Source organism: Molothrus ater, chromosome 3 (genome assembly GCF_012460135.2).
Source record: "Molothrus ater isolate BHLD 08-10-18 breed brown headed cowbird chromosome 3, BPBGC_Mater_1.1, whole genome shotgun sequence".
Taxonomy (NCBI): Eukaryota; Metazoa; Chordata; class Aves; order Passeriformes; family Icteridae; genus Molothrus; species Molothrus ater.
Window position 1 is genome coordinate 4,313,940 of NC_050480.2, and position 27,084 is coordinate 4,341,023.

General features: G+C 40.9%; 1 protein-coding gene across 2 annotated transcripts in view; it reads right to left on the reverse strand.

Annotated features, from left to right (window-relative positions):
* The window catches only part of EML6 (EMAP like 6), a 93,654-nt gene that overhangs the window by 36,440 nt on the left and 30,130 nt on the right, over nucleotides 1-27,084 (reverse strand). For both annotated transcript variants that reach the window (XM_036379448.2, XM_036379447.2), the window contains exons 3-15: nucleotides 23,808-23,906; nucleotides 22,685-22,753; nucleotides 19,962-20,147; nucleotides 17,998-18,133; nucleotides 14,308-14,509; nucleotides 9,802-9,939; nucleotides 8,208-8,464; nucleotides 6,977-7,189; nucleotides 6,168-6,335; nucleotides 5,138-5,244; nucleotides 3,211-3,329; nucleotides 1,800-1,986; nucleotides 1,075-1,180 (exon numbers count right to left, since the gene is read on the reverse strand). In XM_036379448.2, coding sequence (XP_036235341.1) covers nucleotides 1,075-1,180; nucleotides 1,800-1,986; nucleotides 3,211-3,329; nucleotides 5,138-5,244; nucleotides 6,168-6,335; nucleotides 6,977-7,189; nucleotides 8,208-8,464; nucleotides 9,802-9,939; nucleotides 14,308-14,509; nucleotides 17,998-18,133; nucleotides 19,962-20,147; nucleotides 22,685-22,753; nucleotides 23,808-23,906 — 1,987 coding nt within the window. The remainder of the gene's footprint in view (nucleotides 1-1,074; nucleotides 1,181-1,799; nucleotides 1,987-3,210; nucleotides 3,330-5,137; nucleotides 5,245-6,167; nucleotides 6,336-6,976; nucleotides 7,190-8,207; nucleotides 8,465-9,801; nucleotides 9,940-14,307; nucleotides 14,510-17,997; nucleotides 18,134-19,961; nucleotides 20,148-22,684; nucleotides 22,754-23,807; nucleotides 23,907-27,084) is intronic.

Sequence of the window (27,084 nt, forward strand, 5' to 3'; positions counted from 1 at the left end):
GGCACATGGGTTCCAAGATCCAGAATATTCCTACTTGGACAGCAATTTACTTGGTGTTAAAAATGCAAACCACAAAGAATTTTCAAGTATAGGAATGTTTGTTCAATTAAGGATCTTATCAAGAAGTTTTTTGACATCTATGCACATTATCTAATACCAGTTAAATCATCCTTATCCATTTTTCTTCCTTCTGGCACTTTATCTCCTTTCAGAGTGAGCTTACAGACCACAGTGGGTCAGCAATTTTACATTTGAATTCCAGCTCTTGGATGAACACCAGGGCTTCTCTCCTGATAATGGAATATGACTGAGTTCCACTGATTTATCTTTGTGGAAGTCAAACTTCTTTTGTATAGTCTTGTCTTACAAATGTGATCTACATCCTAATGAATTCTTACCACATTTCTGGAGAGCAGAATATGAAATAAGCTATGTTTAGTTGAAAAAAAAAATCAGATCAAGTAGAGGATAGTTTAGATAAAGTAATCTCTTAATTTTTTTTAACAGAAGAAGTGAGAATGAATTTTCAAGCCCTTTTATGAAGATACAGAAGTATTTAAGTCCCCACCATATGGATGATATTCTTCAGTGCTGCACACAGGAATTATCCCTTGAAAACTGAGACAGCTTAGGGCAGCCAGCTTGGAAAGACAAGTGGGAGAGACAGCAGACAACTGTTTGTCATATTTACTTCTTCTGTAAACTCACTGAAAAATGTGGCAATTGTTAGCAAATGCAAAGAACTGGATGAGTGCAGAGGTGACATTTCCAACTCATTCATATGCTTTGAGTCACCATCCTGCCTGCTTGGAAATTCTCACACCACCATGTAGACAGTGACCACAATTCCAACTGCACCCTTGGTATTACCTACTAGACACCACCAAAATCAATCATTGACCAAGTGACCAAAGGCCCTCGACTGATTTCACTACACACACTGTTTTTATCCCAATCAGCAAGCTTCCATGTAAAATTGGTTCTGGCTGCAATTTTACACCTCTTTGAATTAACATTGCCTCACAAGGATTGCTTTTAAATTACTCATTTAGATAAACATAGGCTGTGGCTCACCTGAAAAATCCAGTGCACACACTCCTCTCTGGTGCTGGCCTTTGAGCAATGATAAACATTTCAGGGTCTGGGTGTCCCAAACATGGATAGCAGCATCTCTTCCAACCTAGATCAGAGGGTTAATTGGGCTCTCTGCCCACAGAAGTTCAAAGCACACCAAAAACAGTAATTAGCATTATCATATCTTTAAAACCCTACAGAGGTTTGTAATTTGCCCTGTTTTATCTTTTTCAAGATTTATTTTCTCATTCAGAGAAATATCAGTGGATGGTCTCTAAAACGATCAGTATTCACGGTATCATTTATCCTGATGTCTTGAAATATGTACACACTGAATACATCATATTCAGTACCAGATATCAGGAAAGTGCCCATCAGCTTTTATCTGAGCAAGGCTGTTGAAAGCTCCTACAGTACAAAAATACTACAACTGAGTCATGGAAGTCCAAAACCTTCTAGGAAGGAGATAAAATACAGGCTGCTGAATTTTACATGAGAGATTAAAAGTAAATATAAGACTTTTGAAGGCCACAGCACAAGACTGGCAGTGTTTATGTTACATAGGAATGGTTTCATAATCACCTCCAACAGTTTCAGCAGGGGAATAGGAAACAACATTCAGTTTGCCCGGATATAGGAGGAAACAATCCATGTGAGGAAGAAGAGAATGGCATTTTTCCTAATTCTATACAAAGCCATTATTGCTATCACTTTGAACTCCCCACCTGCCCAGTAGCCACATAGTCCTTGATGGGGTGGATGCTGAGGCTGAGGATGTCGTCGTCATGGCCGAGGTAGAGGCGCTGCGAGTGCTGCTGCCGGTTGTAGACGACGGCCACAGCGGCGATGTGATAAACCACCTCCCCTGCCTGCGTGTAGAACAGGTTGTTCCTGCAGTCATAGCCCCTGTACCTGCAGCAGACACCAAATGAACACCTGGCTGCAGGAGATGTGATAAACCACCTCCCCTGCCTGCGTGTAGAACAGGTTGTTCCTGCAGTCATAGCCCCTGTACCTGCAGCAAGCACCAAATAAACACCTGGCTGCAGGAGATGTGATAAACCACCTCCCCTGCCTGGGTGTAGAACAGGTTGTTCCTGCAGTCACAGCCCCTGTACCTGCAGCAAGCACCAAATGAACACCTGGCTGCAGGAGATGTGATAAACCACCTCCCCTGCCTGGGTGTAGAACAGGTTGTTCCTGCAGTCATAGCCCCTGTACCTGCAGCAGACACCAAATAAACACCTGGCTGCAGGAGATGTGATAAACCACCTCCCCTGCCTGCGTGTAGAACAGGTTGTTCCTGCAGTCATAGCCCCTGTACCTGCAGCAAGCACCAAATGAACACCTGGCTGCAGGAGATGTGATAAACCACCTCCCCTGCCTGGGTGTAGAACAGGCTATTCCTGCAGTCACAGCCCCTGTACCTGCAGCAGACACCGAACACCTCATGGCTGCCCCACAGCTACAAATCCTTTGTGTGTTAAAGGAAAGGAGTCCTGAGGGGACAGCTCGAGCTCAGAAGTATCACAGACACTGCTCCCACCAAGAGCAGGGATTAAGGGATCTTCTCAAGGGTTACTTTGCACTCAATTCCTAAATCAGCACTGATTTCACAAAAAGGCTGTATCTTTTACATAGAATTGTGTCCAGGTAAGCTCCACGAGGAATTGGATTGGAGCAGAAATCCATCAGGCATTTGAACAAATCACAGTTTCACAAGCAATTAACAGAGACTCCAGGAAACACCAGGTGAGTGAGTAACAAGTACAAAATGTAGTTTCATAAAACTCAACACTGATGTATTATTTAGCAGTGCTTCCCCTGTTCCTTAGCAAAGAGAATCATGGAATGGTCTGTGCTGGAAGAGACCTTATGGATCACCCAGCTCCACCTCCTGCCATAGGCAGAGACATCTCCCACTGCACCAGGCTGCTCAGGGCTCCACCCAGCCTGAAATACAACTGAAAATAGAAAATCTGTATCTGATATTCTAAGAATTACCCCAGTAACAATGACAAATTAATTGTGGGTAAGCATCAAAAATGCATTGCTTATGCTCTGATAAGAGTTGTTAGAGCACCCCAGCAATGTCAGTCATTCAGAAATAGCAAATATTATTTGATGTTACTCTACCCATGTATAAACTGCAGCTTCAAGCTGTCCTCAGGCGCTCTCTCTCTCTTAAGGAAGGGCACAGAATGGTTTTTCTCTTTACTTTGCTGTTTCAGCTGAGGTAGGTCTTCTTTGTAAACCTAAAGAAGAAATGCTAACGTTAACTGCACGTCTCTGGTTTTCTGAATATTTGTATATGTGAGTGAAAGTGGCTTTAAGCATGAAATGTAATATATGCTAATGTGATGTAGAGTGGTTACAATGCAGAGGCAGGCACTATTGTCCCCAGCCTTCAGATGATAATAAAGTTTCCTGAACAATGAATTCTCCTGGTCTGAGTGGCCCAGAACAGCAATCTGGAGCAGCAGCAGAGTGCATTCTTTCTAGAAGATTCCAGTGTCACTTAGTGAAAAGCAATGCAAATGGTGACTGGGAGTGTCCAGGTGTTTTTTAATTCCATCTGTGCTGCAGTGTCCAAGCTCAAAGCTGAGCATGAACTGCTTCTATCTCAGGATTATGGTGAAATACACAGGAACCAAAAGCACTTCAGTGATCTGCCAACATGTCCACAGCCCCAAAGTATAATTACAGAACTATAAAGACACAAAATACTTTCTATTTAAACACTTTAGAAATGCTAAAACTCTGTGGAGATACTAAAGGTGTTTGAGGCATCCCCAAACAAAACCCATCTCAATGCTGAAATGTAGCTTTAGCTTAGTGTCTGTTTTCTATGCCTATATTTCTTGGACAAATGGACAACGAAATTGCCACTCCCACAGAAATCTACCTGACTTCCAAGAAGCAACACTGGATTTTTGGAAGAAAGAAAAAGACAGAAACAAACTCAGTGAAACAAAATACTGGGGCATCATGTTCTGATGCATCTCAAAATTTAGAATCCTCTCTGCTGCTTCAGCCATATTATTAAAAAGAAAAAAACCCAAACCAAACCCCAATTCTCAAAATAAGATGCATGTTTTTATTTCCCTGTGCTTTTGTCAATTATTTCCTTTAAAAAAATGCCAAATGCAGCTTCTGCTTGGGGCTGTCTCACATTTTCCATGAGAGATGCTATTTTAAAGATGCTCCTGGTTTTCCATGCATTAACCTGCTTGGAATATTGCTCTTGAACTGCCTGCAATGATATTGTCACTTGTAGTTTTTAAACCCAGATGTCCTTTTTGACACACAGACAGTGTGAAGGAGGATGATGACTGATTTGAATACAGATGGAAAATCAGGACGAGGAGGGGAGGAGGAGAATGACCAGCACTCCAGTGAAACTGGGAGTGAATGGAAGGGAAGGGAGAGAATTTGGCAAAATCTCTTTCATTTGTCATTCATGATTGATCTCTGTAATAAACAGGTGAAATAAGCTGTTGGCAGAAGGACTTATGCAATTTATTGTAGTCTAGAAAGTGAGGTGAAAAGATAAAGGATGCCCTTGCCTAAAGCCTGCAATGTTAGAGGTGAACTTCCCACATCCCAGAAAGCATTCAATCCCTTAAATCAACATGAACCAACTTGTTCTGTGATTTCCCCCCTTAATACAAGATCCCAGTCCTGCTCTGAGGAATTTCTGACCTTCCCCCATTGCAGCTGAGAGCTCACTGGACAAGGGGACAGGCAACACTCAACTCTCAATGACAACAGCTCCTGGAACCAGGTTCACTTGTAAACAGAGTCCAAATCACAGAGTGGTTTGGCTTTGGAGGGACCTTAAACATCACCTTCTAACCCCCAAAACACTTCTAAATTCTTTTCTCCAAACCCTTTCCAATTCTCATCTGCAGCTCAAGGGTTTATGTAGATTGGTTGCATAATCAGCTGAATTCCATCAAAATAACTGAGAGCAGCCCATGAGTCAGCAGTAAACTTCCTCTCTTTGCTGAACACTGATGGGAACTTGCCAGGTAATTGGCCCTGGGAGTTATTTCGCACTCACCTGGCGATCATAGTTGATTTGAGCTTCCTGCTCAATGTCAGAATCCAACTCTGGCACGTCAGATAAATCTGAATCTGATTCCTCACTGTAGGAATCAACACCACCCTCTGCTTTAAAAACAAAAAATTAAAAATCTATATATTGAACACATAAAATCACAGGAAAATAGTATGTGACATTTTTATATAATTTAGACTATGGGCAAAGCAGTATTCAAGAAATCTGGAAGCTCAAGCAGCTTGGAAAAGTCATGGGGGCTGACTGAATGTGTCAGGCTTCATTTCTGTCTCTCCTGTTTCCCTGCCCGGGGCAGGAAGGTGGCAGAAAGAAGCAAAATCACTGAGCAGCTTCTGGTACAGTTCCAGCATCAGAGAAATCTGCTTTCAAAACAGGGTCTGGAGAGCAGACACACAGAAATGACAAATAAAAGTGTTCACTGATCATTCTTTGTGCTTAAAATATTTGCTGTAATTTAGATAATTTACCAAATTGTGCATGTACAGAGTGAAATTTTGCCCTTCTGCTGCAGGGAATCCCAATTTTAGCAACCACCATGACACAGTTCATATGGCTTTGGTAGGATATTACAAAGATGATGATTATAACAAGAAAAATATCTGAAGTACAGCTACTGCATAAATATGAGAAATTTGTTGTTGAGATACGTGAGATTGCACTGAAAACTAAAATTAAACAATTAAATGTGTAGTGCAACTTCTGAATGCAAGTTAGATGGCTAAGGTTGAAAATTTAATTATCCAGTCCCTCTAAATGTCTTCTTTCACACACTTTGAGGAATGCTGTTTTTATGTATTCCCAGACACAAATATTGCAGACTGCAGCAGCTTTTAATGTGGCCCAAAGCAAGGCTTGTCTTTGACAGCTTCAATGTCCCAAACATGCTGAGTATATGCAATTCCAAAGAATTATCACTTTTTTTCTTCCTGTTAAATCAATAAGAGCTCTTCCAGCAGTGCTGCATTCTGTGCTGATATAATTTAACAAATACTTGAACAGAGATGATGTTTACCTTGTGGGGAGGCTTCCAGGATGCCATTGGTTATCCCTTCTGGAACAAACCTCCACTGAAAAACAGAGTGATCAGCACCTCCTGTGCTCAAAACCCACTGGAAATCGTGGGACCAGCGCACATTGGTGACATGGGCTGAGTGGCCAACGTATTTCCTGAATTTAGCTCCTGAAAACAACAGGAGAACTGCTGGTATGTAAGGGAAAAATTAACCTTGTAACTAATGAAGTTAGGTTGGGAATAGAAACATACATTTGTGAAATCTGAAAAGCAAAAAATACTCAAATGCTTCATTTGATATGGTGATACAAAAGTAATTGTGATATAAAAATAAGGCATAAAATAATATGGGCAATATCTTCAGTTGCCAGAAAAGTACTTCAGTCGTGGCAGGAAGTACCAGACACACACAAGGTTTAATTTTCACCTTTCTGGCCGTGAGTGCCAGTGTGAACTCAACACATGCATTACATTTTTCCTAAAACACAAATTTTGAAAATACACTGAGATGTGATATCAAATTAAACACTGAAGCTCACAGAAAGGCAAAAGGTTGTTTGATTTGGATTGCTGGCTTTATGCTTGGCACAGTGCAAATCCTGAGGAAGCAGCCACACATTCTCAACACTTCTGAAAACAACTGTAGAGAGAGGGTTAAAGTCTGCTCTCTGTATCCATTAATACTCACAGGAATTGTGCACACACTAATTGGAACTTTACACCAGAATGAAAAGCCACCATTAGAAAATACTCTGATACAGTATTGAGGTAAATCTTGCATTTTTCAGCCATACAAAATTCCATCCTACCTTTCTTTAGGCACGGAAATCTGAATAATTTCACCAGGCCAAAGTCATCACCAGTCACCAGCACGGAGCTGTTGTAATTCCCATCCACAGAGTTGACATCTGTGATGTTTGTGTATTTTGGCCAAATTCCACTCACTTCAGTTCCTATCACACAGGTCCATGAGGCCCAGTGAATTCCTTTGATCTCATCTTTGCTTGTTAGATGTTTCCCAGCTGAAAATGTGCAGGTGAATAACCAATTTCATCATCTGCTTTTTGGAAACTCTGTTTCTTTTCATCATATTTATCTGTGTGTTCTAGTTGTAATTAATTTTTAACCTCAATTAAGAAGAGTCACAATCTTCCTTTAAATTACTATAATCTCTCATTTGTAGTGTTTGAGGACAGCACACATCTGAGGAGTTCTAATGCAGCTGCATTAGAAATAATTAGAATACTAATGAGAATTAGTATGCTAATTAGGATTGGCATGATAAAAACATACAAAAGTGGAAAAACTTCATAATTCCAAATGTACCAAAGAAATGCCTTCAGTAGGAAGTACTGTGAAAAGCATGAGTTCCTAGAACACTTTCAAGTGCTAGAAGGTTAATAATACACAATTTTAAATCATGCTCATGTGCTAGTAGGAGTTTTTCATCCACATTAAGTCCCTGAAATGTGAGTATTTGGTCAGTCAGCCATTCTGTACTGGTACTTTTTACTTACAGAGGCTGTTTTAGAGTTGATTGAAGACTGCCAAACTAGCTCCAAAGAGCCCAAATTTTTATTTCTGAAGCTCTTCTGAAAAAGCTTCCTCTAAATATTAGAAAGTATTCTCAAATAAGAGTGAGAATAAGTCAATTAGTTATCAGAGTTGTTTCTTACCAACAAGCTTCTACATTGAGAACAGTCAGCAATTCGAGCTGACTCAAACAGTTCTTCTATTTTTAGTTACATTCTTAAAAACATTCTGATCACTAACAGGAATCACTCATCAAGGAAGGACAATAGGGACAGAGGGGCTTTGGTAGTTACCTAAGAGTGAGTCAAGCTGCAAAAGTTGCTATGAAAAAAAATGTAATGTACACAGCAGAGACAGCTTTTCCTTAAAGCTGAAGATATTGAAAAAACAAGCAGTGGGTATTTCTCTATGTTCCAGCCAGAAAACTCCACTTTCACTTGTAATATTTGTATCATATTTGTGGTGTTCTCTTCAACCAAAATCAAAATTTAATTGCTGTAAACTTACAGGGCATCTTGTAGAAGAGCCTCTCTCCAGCACCATCGTTGGTCTGCAGGAACTTGCTGTCCACAGACCAGTCAATGTGGGTGATGAAACTGGAGGATTTGTTGCATTCCCCAATCTTTTTGTATCTCTGGGCCACGGCGTAGATGTCCACGGGCCCATCGTTGGAGCCCACAGCCAGGTAGGAGCCATCAGGGGAAAACTTCATCTCATGGATGACCTCCTTGCGGTCCTTGATGTGAACCACCTCGGTCATGTCCCTGCAGGGGCCACAGGGGACAGTGACAGCTGCACACCCAGCAATTTGCAAGCCACAGATAACATAGATGCACTGAATAATTTACACAGCAGAAATTAAATTTCACCTGAAATATCCTTTTTTTTTCATGGATAACTTCCTATTGCTTCATTGCTTCTAAGCATTTTTTAAGCAGCAGACAGAAACCACTCTGCCTTTCCAGAATGTTCCTCATTCTCTCCACCTGCTCTAATGAAATACTGCTTGTACTTCAGTACTTTACTGAAATACATTTTGTAAGTGTATCTTTTAAACCCTGACACCCAGCCCTGTTAAAAGCAGGGTCCTGAAAGGAGAAGCATTGATTCTAAACTTTTTTTAAGCAGCAGACAGAAATCACTCTGCCTGTCCACAATGTTCCTCATTCTCTCACCTGCTCTAATGAAGCACTGCTAGTACTTCAGTACTTTACTGAGATACGTTTTGTAAGTGTATCTTTTAAATCCTGACACCCAGTACTGTTAAAAGCAGGGTCCTGAAAGGAGAAGCATTCCTAACCCAAGACAGAGATTTCCAGGAGGCATCAGACAAATTAACAAGGACAAGATTACTGGGAGACAAAGATGATTAACTTCTTTAGAAAAATAGTCATTGGGAAGGCTTTTAAATTAACATGAACAGCTCATTTAAGTTTTGTTAAAGTCATTCAAGCAGAGCATTATAGGGGTTTTCCCAGGTTTTTCCCTCCTATCAGTTTGGAGTTCCAAGTATTTTAAGCATATGTTTGGCAAACATAAGGAGAACAGTCAGGAGGGGGTAAACTCTTCCAGGTATCAATTAAAACAGCTGTTGTGTTTTGAAATCACGCTGGAGGTTTGGCTATTTCACTCGATGGCCCATTTAAGGTTTTACCTGCTTTCGTGTGCCCTCCATTTCAGACAGAAAATGCTCAAGATGCAGCCATGTAGAAAAAGGCTTTCCACTTACACAAAAAGCAGAATTCAGGTTTATCTTGAAAATACTTACAAATGTCTTTTGATCACCAATTATTTTGCCTGGTATGTGTATGACAGGAACTAAACCATCAGTGAAGAAGATCCCTCTCCAAACCATGTTTTCTCTTTCATACATTTTTCTTCTCACTAAACACCTGTATAACTTCAGACTACAGGAAAAGAGCCAAACTTGAAAATCTTAAATTTTATCAACATTATTCCTAAGAACCAATATTTTGAAATTTATTAAAGCATAGATTTTCTCCTCTTTGCCAAACTGCCACCTTTCAAAAGGGATATGGATGCATCTGCAATCATTATTTCTTTTTCCTCTGATAAGATACCCCGTGTTTTTTCATCTTACCTGACTCTGAGGACGATGAAGGAGCCATCCTTCATCCCAAGTGCCAGCTGGGATCCGTCAGGACTGAAGGACACGCTCCGTACGGCCTCTTCCATATTGCAGCGAGCAATCAAGGCATGGTCAGCAAGGCTCCACAACCTGCCCCAAAGGGAAGGGAAAGCAGGAGGAGGCTTTTCCTGACTGCCCAGGATTTGGGTGTCTTCAAGAGGAACCCCAAAGGTCTAACTCAGCTGGGAAAATCACTTGCACACACCCCTTGGGTTAATATTGTGTAAAGGATTGAGCTCCTTTCAACCTGAACACAACTGCGGTAGAAGAAAACAGAGTGAAGCTCAATTACAGTCATCACTTGGTGTTATTTGCACACTTCACTTATTTGACTGAATTCCCCAAAGTGAATAATAAAAATGAAGCTTCTGTAGACAGGAAGGGTCAATGCAGCTCAGAGTGAAATTTTCACTGAATGCAACACTCAGGGAACATCAACATTCCAACCACAGGGAAGACTTTCTTGTCCTAACTCTGAACGGGCTTAGGAGACAAAACTGCGTATTGATTCCCTCATTCACATCAATGCAATTAAAAAGAATCAACCAGTAAATTATGTCCTAAGATAAAGGCAAATAATGCCCCTATATTTTTCTGAAGGAATGGAAGGAGCTTCCCAAATCACTACAGGTTTACCCATCAGATCTCAGTAGTCTGCAAGACTTAGAAATTTAAAGAACAATTGAAATAATGGGGAAAAATGCATATAAGACCTCTCACAGGGTAGAGAAATTAAGTCAACAGTACCCAACTGTGGTGGTGTTCACAGGGGTCCCAGGATGAGGGAAGAGATGAGAATCTTGACTCCATGTTTCAGAAGGCTGATTTATTATTTTATGATATATATTGTATTAAAAGAAAATTATATACTAAAACTATACTAAAAGAATAGAAGAAAGGATTTCATCAGAAGGCTAGCAAGGAATAGAAAGGAATGGAATGTTAATAAAATCTTGTGACTGACCAGAGAGTCTGAGCCAGCTGGACTGTGATTGGCCATTCATTATAAACAACCACATGAGCCCAATCCCAGATGCACCTGTTGCATTCCACAGCAGCAGATAACCATTGGTTACATCTTGTTCCTGAGGCCTCTCAGCTTCTCAGGAGAAAAAATCCTAACAAAAGGATTTTTCACAAAAGATATCTGTGACACCCAACTATCTTTGTTTTGAGGATAGAGTCATCAATGTAATGTACTGATTACATCCTCAGTAAAATATGTGGATTATGAAGCAGCAGATGTGACTATGTGCTAAACTGGAGAAAAGAGCAATTTGTGCAAGAACTGTAACGTGACACTGGATGGAGTTGTAGAGGAAATCTGGCCAGAAAGGAGCCCCCAGGCTGGATGGGAGATCCTACTGTGAGTTACAGTAAAAGCTCTGGAACAGTAACAATTCCTGTTTTTACTGAAGGCACTGGCACCAAGGATGTGGATGCCACTGAGCTCGGCTCTGCACAGGGAGGTGGGAGGCACTGGGAGCACAAGAAGCTCCAAAGGAGAAGTTCTGTTCTTGGCACTGGAATAAACAGCATAAACACAACTTGGATGGAGCCTGAAAAGAAGGTGGAAAATAAATGAATGTGGGACATTAAAACTGTTTTCAAAGACAAACATGAAGTAGGATCAAGAATCTTGCAGTCTCACAAGGCAGAAGCTGTGATCCTAATATAACAAGGAATGAACCAGGAAGGCTTTGGAAAGATTTTGAAGAAAACACTAGGATACAACTGTTGCTCCAAAATGTTGCTTCCACGGAAGTCAGTCCAATACTCTGGAAGCCTAATTGCAAAACATGAGAGTTTATTTAATAAATGAAATAAATAATTCTCTATGCCTTTAGAGAATGCCAATTTTCCCCTGTTCCTGTGGTAAGAGATAGGGAAGAGGCAGCTTTCCTAGTTGAGATGGTTTGCTTTGGAAATTTAAAATGTTAGAAACCTATATTTGGCTAGAGACTTCTCTCAGCTGGGTTAGGGAAAAATACAGTAAATCCACTTCTCATTCAGACATCCCAGACACAAGAATACCATCTGACTCACTAAATACTTTTATTTCTAAACCAATTTAGATTTCTATTACATACCCACTCTTTGAAAAAAAGTGTGATAATCAAATATTAAGAAAACTTACCCAGTGAAGGGCAATACAGAAACATCCCTGTGGATGCAATTTAAATATTACAGAAAAATGGTAGGAAAATCCTTTTGTGTACCTTTTTATCTTAATGAAAGTATTTATACATTTCACTGGAATTCCTCACACGAAGCCATAGTCTTTAAAAAAATCCCAGTAGCACTCAAATGCCACCCTCTCTAGTGCCCAAACAGCTCAAAGATGTGTGATGTCAGGCACTAAAATCCCTGCACACTTGAGAGAATGGCACATCCAAAGGCATCAGGGATATCAGAACTGCTCCAACAGAGATAAGAGTGATAAGAGCAGCATTAATCAAGGTTTGATGTGCACACAGATCCTGCAGTGCTTCCTGGAGAGGCACGAGCTGGGTCAGGCTCTGAGTCAGCAGCACCTTCTCCAGCTCCAGAGCTGAATTACTCTGCCCACCAAGGGATGAGCTCAAGACAAGAAATCCCATCTTAGTGGGGCTTATTGGCTTGAGGGCAGTGCAATGCTAATCCCAGCTCTGCAGCCCTTCCTCCAGAACTGACCTGCACCCTGCCAGGACACTTGTGCCTGTCTGTAACACTGGGCAGGCAAACCCCAGCAGAGGAGACCACTCATGCATTGCACAAACTGAGAGAAATAATCCTCCTGTGGGAAGCAGGGAGAAAACACAACTGTGGAGAACAACTGCCAGTTCTGTGGGGTTGCCACTTGGATTTTAATTGGGATTAGAATGAGATGAGGGATGGCAAGGATAGGAAACCACTGCAAGTGAAAAGACTGAAAGGGAAGAAAAAAAGAGATCCCAGCTGGGCAGCAAGCCTCAAGGCAGAGGTGAATCATAATGTGCAATCTGAAGGAGTAGGAATCAGAAGTTGGGTGTATGGTAGGAGGTGGATTTTTGGCACACAGGAAAAGCCCCATCTCTTTAACCACAGGTAAATAATCATTTCCACTGGGCAGAGTCCATGCTCAGGTGAGAACACACAGCAGCTCTGTGGGTGTGGACACAGGAAGAGTCTGAGCTGGACCTCCAAACTCTACAGCCAGGAGAGTGGCTTAACTAAACACAGTAAAATGCCTTTTTTTCCCCCAGAGGCTTATCAACGTGCCAGCTTTTAACACAGACAGGAAAAGGAGCATCCTTGATTTTGTGACAATGTCCACAAATATGTAGACAAAATTTAAAAACGCTGCTGCAAAGCCTGAAGACACAAGTGGAGTAACTAAACACAGGATCACAGAATATCCTGAGTTGGAAGGGACCCATCAGGATCACCAGTCCAGCTCCTGGCCCTACACAGACACCCCAATAATCCCCCCCTGTGCATCCCTGGGGGCGTTGTCCAAACAATCCTGGAGCTCTGGCAGCCTTGGGGCTGTGACCATTTCCTGGGGAGCCTGGGCAGTGCCCCACCACCTCGGGGAAAGAACCTGTCCCTAATATTGATTCTAAACCTCCCTTGACTCAGCTCCAGCTGTTCCCTTGGGTCTTGTCACTGGTCACAGACAGAAGTGATCAGTGCCTGCCCCTCCACTTCCCCTTATGACATCAGAGCATTTTCATTAATCTCATTTTCTGGCATTTTAACTGAATTAGTTTTAGATCAGATTTCCTAAACACTGAAGGCTGAGGCAAATATCTTCTGAGTAAAACACTGGACCAAAGTATTTAGGTTTTAAGTTTGTTGCTTGATATTACCAGAAGAGAAATATGATGTGACCATTCCCCATTTAGATCCCCTGTACACAGCAGGACTAAATCAATAATACAAGCAGAAGATATAAATCCAACGCATTTTGAACATAAATTCGGATTATTTTTACATGATGTGCAGCACTCAAATATGAAAACTGAAGAGAAAAAACAGAGTTACTGAGAAAAATACGGGGGTGGGGGGTGTGGATGTCATGGGACAGAGAGAGAGAAATGGCAAGCGTTTCTCACAGCGGCTCGTGAGAAATTTTAGGGAGTTGGAAAGAAGTGATAACTCTTTGAGTACAAATAATTTGCAGGTGGTGTTTTTCTACTTCATTTTTCTGTTCCTCTCAAGGACAGTGTGTGAGGAAGATGTTTTTGTTAGTTAACCAATAGAATAGAACCTATCATACCATTCTATAAAAACCGCGTGGTTCTTTTGAATAAAGCCTTCTTTGCCTTTTCTACGATCCTGCCTCTCGCCTGTTCCTGCCTCAGTCTCGGAACAACAGTGACAGGGGGTGGATATTGTTTAACAGAGTCTTACCATAAGGCCAGCCAGTCAAATGAATCCATTACAACCTAAGGTGCATGTGCAGTAACGAAATGAAGAAAGCGAGTGCAGCCTTACCGCACGGAGCGATCGTCGCTGCCGGTGACCGCCAGAGGCTTCTTGGGGTGCACGGCCAGGGCCCAGAGCTCCCCCTCGCAGTGGCCCTGCATGATCAGCATGGGCTTGTCCCTCTCCCTCACCAGCACCTCGAAGATCTCGCTGTCCTGAGTCCCTGCCAGGAGCCTGTCGGCTTTCCAGCACACGCTGCGGATGGACAGGCCTGGGGGCACAGCGGGAGCTGCCCTCAGTGCCAGCTGCGCCAGGGGGGCACAGCCAACACTGCTGGAATCCCAGATGTGAAATACAAAGCTGTGTTTCGGGTCAGGTACATACAGGCAATGTGTGTATTTGTGATTGTGATATGTGTGGAAACCGACCATAGGACACTTATGAAGACAAATTCTAATAATAACTGAGGAAAGTAAAGCATGGAAGAAGGCCTTTGAACCTATTTTGTTCACAATTAACCTTAGTTGATTTAGGAGCATTGGAATTAAAGCATTAAGGATGTTGCTCTTTGCTTGTAGCTAAGCCTTAAAGAGTTTTGCAATAATAACCTTTTGAAGTATAATTTTAGAATATTGCTTGTACCCTTGAAACTACAGCTTTGGAATATAAATAAAGGAAACATGCTTATCTCATGCCTTAACAAAACAGAGAAAAACAGCTTGAGAAAGGAAGATGAACATCAACTCAAGGATTTATAGTTTCGACCAAGGGAAGCTGGACATCCCTGTTAGATTTATAGTCCTTGCAATTAAAAGGTGGACCCACATCTGGGGAGCTGGACTTCACCAGATGGGATTCATCTTCCTTCTTTCAGAAACCAGACCACCACCATCTGGGGATACTCCTTTTGGGATACATCCTGAGAAAAACTAAATCACAATAGTGTATAGAACTGTGACATGAAGAATTTGGAATAAAAACTGCTGATGAGTAAAAATTGGGAACAGAAACTGCTGAGAAAGCTGATGAGTACCCCTATAAATACCTGTAAGCCTCAACTATGGGTGTGCAGTTGGAGGGAAAACTTCCCCCACTGTACCCAGCGCTGTATTGCTCATACTTTACCATATCAATTAATAAATTGATTGCTGCTTGAATAATGGCCTAGTGAAGCTTCTTATTTATAACACAGAGGTCATTCCCAGATGACATCTTGGGCACTGGGGTCACACAGAACATCCCAGCTGATTCAAAGCTCAAGGTAGATCTGTCAGATTTTCTCCATTTGGCACATAGAGAAAGCTCAATCCTGGGAAAACGTGCTTGCTGCACACCTTGGGAATTTAAAAACCAGCTTCATTTCACAGGATTTAAAGATCTAAATTTTATATTAGTTGTGAAAAATGCATATTTTATGAGTGGCTTTTTGCAAATATTAAAATGAATATTATATGTGTTGTGTTAGAAAGTAATGCTGTATAAATTCTCTTAAGTAGTGTGTTAAACAGAGTTTTAGGTTATAACAAAATGTTAAAATAGAAACTTTGCTATGTAGGATACTTTTTTTTCTAAAGAAAGGACTGGCACTGAGATAGCAGCCACAGGACACCTAAATCTTTCAGAGAAAGGGAATTTATTGCTCCATTATCAGAAGAAATGAACTTCTTCCTGCCTCACTGGGGCAGGATGATGCCATCAGGATTCAGAGGAAGAAGCTGACACTGCCCAGACAGAATCCTGTGTTTGAATGGAATTTATGCATCATGTATGTGGTGTATGAATATGCAACAGGCTGTTATTTATAAGGGTTAATCCTCTGTTAACGTGGGTTGGGTCCTTTTTCAGGCTTGTGCTGCCCAGAAAAAAGTACCTGGACATCTGTAATCTTTGTTTCTATTGTCTCATATTGTCCTAATTCAAATTGTCCAAATTATTATTACTCTAATTGTATTACTATTTTTATAACCATTTTATTACTATTAAACTTTTAAAATCTTAAAAACAAGTGACTGGTGTTTTTCACATTAGTCAAGGGGTTCCTGTGACTGAAGCGGGTTTATTCCTTTTTCCAGTGCTTTACTTTTTTGCACACTCAAATAAAATTTTAATGGTGAATTTAAATGGCTTGTGCCCATTTATCACACTTCTCCACTTTAATCAAAATAGATTATTAAAAAAAAACATTCCTCCTCCCCAAACCCAAACCAATAGAATTTTGCTTTGTATAATTTTAAAAGAACTTGATCTTATTCCACAAACCTGATCCCTACTTTGCAGCTGGAATTTTACCAACCACCAGCTCAAAAACACCCTCTCAGCAGGCTGATCAATTTGGTAGCACTCTCTGGTCAATTGCTTGCAGGGTTTGTATTTTCTGTTCCAGTACATGAAAAAAGTTTGGATAATAGATCTGGATGCTGTGAGATGTGAATGAATTAAAAAATCCATTTGTCATGCAGTCAAGGTCACCCACATCATCATTTTCACATTTTTTGGAACCAAATACATAATGCAGTGAAATATTGGTCACATAAATAAAATATTCTCATCTCCTGAGAAAGTTAAATTAATCCTAATTTATTTTCCTGTCCACTTCCAACAGCTTTTAATTTCTAATGCCATTTTATGACTTAGCTAAATTCATACTGAAGTTCTGACATTCATCTTGGTACATACCAGTGACCACACCAATGGAATTCCAATTGGAATTTGGTGAAAGATGGACATTGTTAGAATACAAACATTGATTTAAAATACAAACAAACCTTTGGATGTGGGAAAGGCAATGTTCTCTGTGAACACATTGCACCTGAAGAAAGATTATCTGCTCTCAGGGTTTGTTTGACAGACAATGCCTTTGCAAAATGCTTTGGAACAATAACTGGAAGGGAGGGACAGAAGGTCCCAGGTAAGCATTAAGGCTCCACCACTGCTCGAGGCTTCAGATGTGCTTAAATTCATCAGTGCCAATGACAACTGAAAGTGAAACCCCACTTGCAGAGGCTGGGAGTAGCCTCAAAGGCAGTTTGCCTTGCCCAAGATCTTTGATTTTTGGTTATTTGTTGCTACTGTTTTCTTACTGAAATTCATGCTAAACATCATGATTGAGGCTGCAAAAAACTACATAGAGGCAGGAGTGCAGAGCACAGGGACTGCTGCTTGGGTGTCTTTTTGAGGGCTAAATTCTATGAGTGAACACTACACCCTTGATAAAGTGTGCATTGTGATCCATGAGATTGTAAGGGCTTCAAATCGTAAAATAAAGTGATGACTGAGCTCACAGGAAGCAGGATTAGATTCAACAAATGTGATTATCACGAATTTAATAACATTCTCTCCAACAAATCTGCCAAGTGCTACCATTCCAAGTGCATGAGTAGAGTATTCAGATGGTCAGCATCTCTGAGTATTAGGTTCCAAAAATCTCAATTTGTTAAATGAATTGCAAGTAATTAAGTAATTAATTAAGGATTGACTAACTTCATTCTCCCATCTTAAGGTGATTAATTAGTTCTCACTTATCTTCTTGCATTTGCATGGTGGGGAGCAGTGATTTCATCCCTGTGTTTATACCATGAACCATGGAACACTCCACAGGTTATAGAATTGTCAGAGAGGGAAGGGAACACAGATCCAAAATAAATATAGTCATTAAGTAAAAAAATCAGCAGTATGCAGAGACATCTATGCTTCACATTAAATGCTGTCACAATCCATTATCCAGATGTGTGAAAAACCATTAAAGGAATAGCTCATTACCTTTGTATCCTTGCTCAGTCTCCCTGAGATCAATTTTAGTGATTGGTTTGAACTCAGTGTCCCACAGCCGAATGCAGCCATCTCTCCCTCCAGTGGCAAAGCCTTCTTCACAGGCATACATACTAAAAATTCCAGCCTGTCAACCAACAGCAGCCCAAGTTTTAAAGGTCTTTACAAGCAATTTAAACACACAAAGCAAACATTTTCAAACAGACTCTTGCTGAAGGCCAGAAACTGCAGGGCACAGAAGTGTTGCCCATCCAGAAAGCAAACCAGCAAACACAGCTTTTATTTCAAGTGCTCCACTCGAGTGGCTTATGTAGAAACCTTAGTCCAAACAGCACTGACACAGCCTATCTGCAGAACTTCACATTTAGCTTTGGTAATATTATGACAAGGACAATTGAAGAACTAGTGGAGCACTTAAAGTAAAGAGTTCCCCGTGATAAACAAAACCAAGCAAACAAGCAATACAAATGTTCTTACAGGAGCAGAGGTGACTGAGACATTCATCATGAATTCAGTTCAGACATCGTTTGGGATCTGACAGGAACTGAAAGAGTGTCAATTCATTCTCTTTGTTGAAAACAAGTTTCTATGACAGCTTGAATTTCTCCTTGGTTTTGAAAATGCCTCATGATTAATGACTGCTGAACTACCTTGGAATAGTTCAAGGAATGCCTGCTGAGCCAGTATTTTATCAGGAAAACCTTGGTTAGGAGATAAGTTGAACTGCATGGAGATAAATACAGTGGAGAGAAGACCTCCATTTTCAAAGTGGCCTTGTGCAATGTCTTCATAAATTAATATTTCTAATTATTAATTACATGAGATTGCATGTTAGCAATGGCAAACTCCAAAATTAATCACATTATGTATAAAGAGGTTGTATTTAATAATTTTAATGAACCTAAGTAAAATTCTGCAAACAGAATTCTGCTACCATAATACAGGGGGTTATTGTTTGCCAAAGACATTGCTGTGTTATTGCAGTTGCAGTTTCATGGTAGTTGCTCAGGTAGAATGTCCCACTGACTCCAGTCTCTCTGCTTTCATAAATTAGGGAGTACTTTTGTAAATAATCAATCCTTAGATCTCATTTGAAGAGGTCCTAAAAATCCTGATGAACTGTCAACATAACTAATTTTGGGAGATCAGAAAAAACCTATTATTGTTGCAGTGCTCTTTCTAGAACAAAACTATAGTAACAAGTGTTAGATGTCATACCACTTTTCTAAAGAAAATTGTCATTTCCTTTTGTTCCAAAAACCCCACATCAGAATGCCATCACCCACAGTCAGATTCCAAATGGGAGCAGTCCTCATTTGAAATAAGACAATGAATCCCTACTTGAAAGCCAGAGAGAAATTAATTGTATTAGACTGGTTAGAAATCTAAGACAATCCTGCACGTCCCCCTTTCACTCTGTAATTATGAGAGCTCCAGACTGGGGGTGGTGGTTTGTGGGTGTGTGTTATGGAGGCAACTGGAGTAAACTCTTTGGAGTATGGCTGGAGTATGGCTGAAACTCCCAGATTCAACAGGCTTGCTCCACACTGAAGCTCTTCTGAGGAGTCAGTCTCCAGCATTGGGGATTTCAGTGGGAAAATTCTATTTAGGCCTAGATAATCTGCTTATCAACTATTTTTAAGTAAACTGATCGTAACTGAAGCTACTCAATCTGTGAAACTTTAGGGGTACAGACTTCATTTGAGGCTTGGCTTACTTGGTTAGATGGAGGCTATAAATACCAGCAGTGTTGGCACTATCAGCTCAGCATCTGTTGGCAACATGTCAACAAACACAACATTACATCTAAGTTCTTAATTGCTGAACAGCCTCAGACATGCTTCTGACCCAAAACAGAAGGAAATCTTTGTAGCTAAGCCTTCAGGAAGTTTTTCAATTCAATGAAAAATGAAAATTCAATTCTCCTTATCAAACAGACAGAAAACACCACTTACACTGTGTGCTCCTTGAATTGTGCGCACCAGGTTGAGCCCTTTCCAAACATAGATGTCCCCATTTAAAGCCCCAGAGTAGGTGATGTCTTCTTTAGCACAGGCTAAACACAGGATTGTTTGGAGATCTCCTGTTTTACCAAATATTCCTCTCTTTGCTGTCAGGGCGTTTCCACACAGTGTCCAAAACTGTGAAATGTAAATGGCAGATCAGGAGAGGTTTCTGCAGAATTTCTGGTTTTTCACATCAGTGTGCAGATCTCAGACACACATCCTGACAGAGCAGTGTCTGGGCAGGCACTGAAGAGATTCCTTCAGTCCTATCAGAACATCCACTACTCCAAAGCCTGCCCATTTACCAAGGAAAGATCCAGGCAAATCTGGAACATCTAAATCCAAAACAAAGGACCAAACTGCTTGAGGGGGTGAGGCTCAGTGCTGCCTCACTACTGCCACACTGCCCTTCTCATTCTCTCCTTGATCTGGTTTTGCTGGGAAATGCTGTCCAGACAAGTACATGTTTTTAAACCCATTTTTTTTTAAACCCAGCAAATCCCATTTTTCTCATCTGCAAAACACAGCTACAGCACTGACGTGATAAAATTCTTTATCTTACACAACCTGTGTGCTGGAGCAGACATTTCTGTCCTTCTCCAGAGCACTGAAAGAGTTCTGCCCCTCAAATATAGTCACAGTTACTGAGAAACCATCTGTTCATGGGGACTGCAAACACTTGTACATGAGATAACTCCCTTTCTCCCAGAGTAACAGGTTCCCAAGTGAGGAAAGGGGACTTCCAGCTGCCACCCCAAAGTCATTAACATTCTGCAAAAAGGAATCCAAGACTGACTGGGGAAGAGAAGAAGAGTGAAGAAAACAGAAAGTTTGTCTCAGAAGGTTGTCTTTGGAGGTGTGCTAGAAATACCAGACTATTTGTTTTTTAATAAGAGTGCTTTTTAAAATTTAAATAAGTATCATTTATCAAGCAGAAATCAGAATTTGTATACTCAGCTCCTCCTCAAGGACCAGACCTTCTGAGGAAGGCAGAATAAAGAGAATATCAATGAGAGATGTGCAAGAGAAGTGCTGAAATCTCCAGTCCTGTCAGCACCAGGATGTTCTGGACAGGTGCAGATACAGAACAGCAAATCTCGGGGTGCAGCACAGCACAGTGTGTCAGTGGAGCCACCCCTGCTCTGTCATCTGGCAGACACTGGACAGGAATACTGATGTGTCTGACATGGATTCATCACTTCCTTCTATTCCCACTTCATTTGCCTACAGCCAAATTTTTAGGTATTTTTCTAAAATTCTTTATTCCAGAAAATCCTTGGATCAAGATTTTTTATTTCAGCTCCTTCTCTGTTAATTCAATTAAATATTCCCTTTGCCTCATAACATCAGCCAATTTAGAAGGCAGAGGGAATACTGTCCCCAGGGCTCTCATTCCTTGAGTAAAACCTAAATTCTAAATTCTCCTCCTTTCTGGTCAGCTGAGGAAGGAGTGCTAGAAGGAAGGAGTTCTCTAACACTGAGGCAGCAGTGTTAGAAGGGTGGAGGGAGGATCCTGAGCTCAGGGAGAGATTCCTGAGCTCCTGGGCTTTACCTCAGCTTCTAATCCCTGCTCAGCCAAATGAGCCAGCAGAACTGGACTGAAGGAAGAATAAACAGCCCAGTTCCCACAGTGATGCAATTCCTTCAGAGCTGTTATTATCACATTCCCACAGCCTCGTACCAAGGAGCTGCTGGAGCACCACTGGAGGGGAACACAGAGCAATTTCCCCTCCATGCTGCTTTTTGACTATTTTTGGCATTCCTTTATCTCCATGTATTTCCAATGCCTGGTATTCTCTGTGTTCAGGGTGATTATGGCCATTTTAAAGAGAAGACAGGTGCCAAACAAACACAGGTTTAGGAAAACAGCTTGCAGAACACAACAGATGGTATCACTGCTGCCAAAACCACCCACAGTTTGAAGCAGTGGTGGTTTAAGGGCACGAGCTTCTCAGGAACCAGAACTAGAGATATTAACTGGTTTCCTAAACTTCTAGTTAAAGCTCTTCCCACCCCAGTCATGTGAAATAATTGCCATCTGTTAGGAATGTTTGTGAGGAGACAGGAGAAAAACAGAAACCTGAAAGGGATATTGGCAGACAAGGATTTGTTTCTAAGCTTTCCAAAGTCATAAGAATGTTTTATCCAAAACATGGATTATATATGTAGGTTTCCATTTCAAACACTTCCATAAAGGGTGACTCAGAAGAGCAAATAGTGGGGCACCAGAGTTTTGTCTCTGCAGGCCCTGCACAGTTCTCACTGGTGTTACATGAGAAGCCCAAGTGCAGGAGGTCATTCTGTTCACCTTTTACCTTGGTTCCTCCTACAGCTGCACAGTGACCCTTTGTGATGCTGGATGAGGGAAACCCCTGAAGGCTGAGACCATTAGAGTGGAATGGAGAGGGTAGAAGACCCAAAACTATAAGTATATAATGATGAAAATTACATCAAAGAATCTTGCTGACTTTCTTGTTCAGGTAATCTGCAGCTCAGGCACTGCCAAATGTCTGAACTGGCTTCAAACAAAACATTCTGCAAAATGTTCACATAAAGAAAGAAAAATATAATCTGTCCTATATTTCAAGTCCTCATCAGGTAAGAACACAGACTTTTTTTTTTTTTTGGTGTGTGCAAGTACTTTTTCCAAGTAAACAATGAAAGCTCTTTACCTTTATGTGTTTTACTCCACAGCTGACAATTCTGTTTGGCTGATATTGATCCCAGGAAATATCAAATATCTGTTAAGAAATATATTAAGCTGATATTTTAACCTGTACAGTAATGGCATCTAGGTTCAGCTTGCTTTTACCAGTGCTTAGCCATAATTTCTGTTGGAACACATTACTAAAAATGAAGGAACACTCTACAGATAAATTTGGAACTCTTTGTAATCAAAGGCAAACACAGAAGGTTCCTCACACAGTTCTGTCAACACACTTCATCCCTGTTCCCCACTGCCAATCCCTTCCAGCTCCAGGATGTTACTGAATAAACAATATTTCCATAGGCATTATTTCCCACTCCCTCTTCTGTGGAGAAGCTCCTTTTTCTGGTTGGGAAAGTCTACAGGAACTAAGATTTTAGTACTTCCAGCCTATGTCCTGGAGAATTCTGATTATCTGAAACCTGATCTTGCACTTACTGAGGTCAGCAGCAAAACTTTCACAGATGCAAACCATGTTATAATATGATAATATACATACAAGTTGTCAGAATGTGTCCATAATTTATTTTAATGTATGCACCCATGTGCTTATATATGTCAGGGAGGTATTTTGCTTATGCTAAACGTGGTAAAACATTTTCTAATCCTGAATAACATTGTAAACTTATACCTCATCAGTTCTCTTCTTTATTTAAGTTATGATCCTTTACCTGAAGCTAACATATATAAAAGAAATATTTATCTCAATCAAGTCTCTTCTACAGGTAACTGTCTTAAGGAAAACTGAAAGGGATGTAACTAAATTTGCCCTCAGAATAAATTGTCTTTTTGAAACACTCAGACACAAGATGATCTTTGTCCATGGAGCACTCATTTCACATCTCCTATGAAGAGCTACAGATCATCCCACTCAGTGGGTAGGTACAAGGTATTTCCTCCCTAGGCTTACTAACAGAGCCTTGTGCTAGGTCTGGCCCAATGAGAAGGAATAAATATCTTGTCCAGTATTTTAAAAGCCTGGCAGAAAGACCAAAATTACCTTTGGATTAACCTAACAGAAACAAAAATGACTTTTGAAAGACCTGTGCAGCTCCCAGAGAGAATCCAGGACCGCTTCCATACATTACCCTGTCAGAGTGGCCTGTAGCTGTTGCCAGGAGCTTTCCTCTCTTCCAGTCCCAAATACACACCGTGTTTTTGGCATCCAGTCCCACGGAAGCCAAACGCTGAGGAGAAACAACGCAATCCAGTTAACAGGAAATCAAGCCCAAATCATTTTGCTGTAGCTCCCAGGATTATGTGCACAAATGGATTTTCCCACATGTGACCTGGGTTTGAACCACATTGCAAAAGCAAAGAGATTCACACTCAACATTTACCCACTGGAGAGAGCACTGAAATGTCTCATCTTCTCTAAAAGGTCAGGTTATTGATTTCAGGCCAGCAGTGTTCCACGTGCAATTCTTACCCTGAAACATCTGAGGTGCTTGTTTCAGGTGCACACCTCTAGCATTTTCATTTATTAATCTGATAATAAAAGTGAAAGGGAAATAAAAGCTTTCACTAGTTCCAACTACTGCTTTGTTCATTATGCTCATTTTGTTGAGCTTTAGAACCAGAACTGGATGCACTTTTAATAATTGCCTTTTTATTGCTTAGTGTATCACATCACCAGTTAAAATAACCAAAACAATGAACTAATAACCAAGCTCAATTAAAGTTTTATTGGCCACCAATTAAAGAACTTCATTTTAATAATTTTCCCATCTCAATAATGGAAGAAATAAAAGAACAGAATAAAATGGAGGCAGCATTCTGGCAGGGAAAAAGCAGAGTGCATCCATCTGTGATATGCCCAGAAGATCAGCCATCACTGTGGAAGTTGCAGGTCTTTTCCCTTCCAGTGACTGTCCTAATTTTGTCCATTTTACATGAACTCCATAAAAAAATTGGCTCAAATTTTGAGTAAGCAAATTGTTTGAAATCTGGAACTGAGCTGGCAAAGAAAATAAGTGTCATTACCACAGACTCCTCTAAAATGCTGTATTAGGAAAAATATTAAATGCAATAAAGCTCTCAACAACTGAATAACAGAGAGAGGAAATAACTGCTCATAGAGGACCAGAAGGCTCCAGTTTCATTCTGTAGCAATAATTCAGGGAGCAGGTACTCGAGGCCTTTTCATCCCATTCCTGAGTGTAAATACGAGTGCACACCTTCCCTCCTGGGAGAGCCCCTGGACAGCCTCTGCATTAACTGCACCAGGGTCACACACCCCTCACTGTCCCAGCAGTTACACTTTCTTGATTTAGAGGAATGAAATTGATGGTTTGGGGCTTTGGTTTAATGAGAGATGACAACAGGCATTACCCTGATGCAAAACCTACCTAGTGAATAATGCAGAACTCAACCACTGTCCCACCAGAAAATGCACCAAGCAACGTGGTATTAATGAAAACAAGAACAAAACAAAAACCCTCCAAAAACCCAACTCAACACCCCTCACCACCACCACCATTTACAGACTTATACCACAAGTTCCTCTGAGTCCAGCCTCCCTCCATGTGAATAAAAATATAGAGAATTTAAATGTTCCTAGAGGAACACAAGGTTTTCACAGGGCAACCTGGACATGTGCTCAGATACTGCTGGGAGGAACAAGGTTCCCCAGGAGGGTTCACCCTCCAGGGAGGGCAGAACTCTGTCAATAGGCTCTGACTCATAATGGAGCTGTGAAGGGAGAGTTAAAGAAGTTTGTAGAGTGGAACAATCAAATAAAATTATGGTTTTTGCAGGAAGTCACAATGTGAAAGGATTTCTGCATTTTAACATTACTCAAAATGTCAACAGAACTCAGGAGCTGGTCAGTGTCAGTGTCACAGCACTCCCAGCTGCAGGGCCACTGAGAAACTCCTGTGGCCCAGTGGCACTGAGGACACAGAGGAATCTCACACAGGAGCCCAACAGTGGGAAATGGAAATCAGACCTTAGTACAGGGAATGGCACCTACTTCATATGTGCAGACAATGCCTATCCATGGCTTCCTAAATGCCTGCCCTCAGGGTACTTTGGCAAGAACCACAGGGAAGAGTTAGGGCCAAGAGAGCTTTTTCCATCCAGGGAGTGCAGGACAATCTGCAATTATACTCCCTTGATTTTAGAAAGCAATTTAATTCAATGTTACAGTTGTAACACTTTGTACAGAAAATGAAGCATTGAGACTTGTCTAAAAAAAGAGAGTCTCAAGAAAAGGGGGATTTGACAGACAACATGGAGAATAGAAATGTTCAGTTCCCTTGAGACTGCAAAATAGAGCACAGCTACTAACCAGCAAATTTGATAAAGAATGTAAAAGACACACAGGAAATTAAAGGTGGCTGGAACCAGTGGATAAACAGATACTGAGGAACCTGAGGGGAGCTTGTGGCAGTTCTGTATCAAGAAACACCAGTGCATGCCCTGAGAAGTCCAAGGCAGGTCATGTTGAGGGCTCTCAGTGAGAGCAACCCCCAGAGACCCCTCCAGGACCACAAAAGGAGCTCCAGCAAGGGGCAGAGGCACAGAAATCAGTTCTGGGGAAAGTGGTGTTTATGTATTAGCTGGGAAATATATTGTAATATGTCTGATCAAGAGGGAATAAATGACCTGTTGTAGAGTTTCACAACACACATTTGATTAGAGAAAAAAAAATCACTCCAAGTGTGTCCAGTGCTGGAGTAAGGAATGGCTGCTTTCTAAAACTTCAAATTGTGTTAGAAAGTTTATTCTTTAGCTGACTTTGGTATCAGCAGGGAAAGCACTATGAGAAACTAACAAGTACTTGATATTTTCTTTTAACCTTGGCCTGCTGAGGAAGGCCTCCTGCCAGCAGAAAAGTGATAATGCTGAATTTCCTTTTTGGTTGAAACAAACTTTTATTTCTCCTTCTGGAAGGGAATATGACAGAATTCTATTAAGAGAATTCCCAAAACTGCCAGAAGAAAATATCTGCCAAGTAGTTTAGGCACATAATTAAACAATTATTTTTAAATCTATACAGATTTGGAAGATCTGGCTAAAGAAGCAAAGTGCTGCATTTTAAATTTTTTCATTCGGTGTGTATGCATTATGGCAGTGCCATTCCCACTCCATTAAAAGTATTTTTAGAAAGGGTTAATCTGAAATAACTCAAAGCAGAAATTGAGCTGGGGGGCATTGATAAAATAGTTCAGGATGAGGCATCTGCTTTGTAGGTAATTCTGTGAAGATGAGATGTTAGTACTTTCAAGGAGAAACTGTAGTTAACTCCTGATTGAAGAGAAGACATTTTTAATTACAGGCAAAATGACAGCTCCTCATTAAATGTTTGAACCGAGTGCAGTTTCCCTCCTGCCAAACGGCAGCTCCTGCTCAGACAGAAAAAGC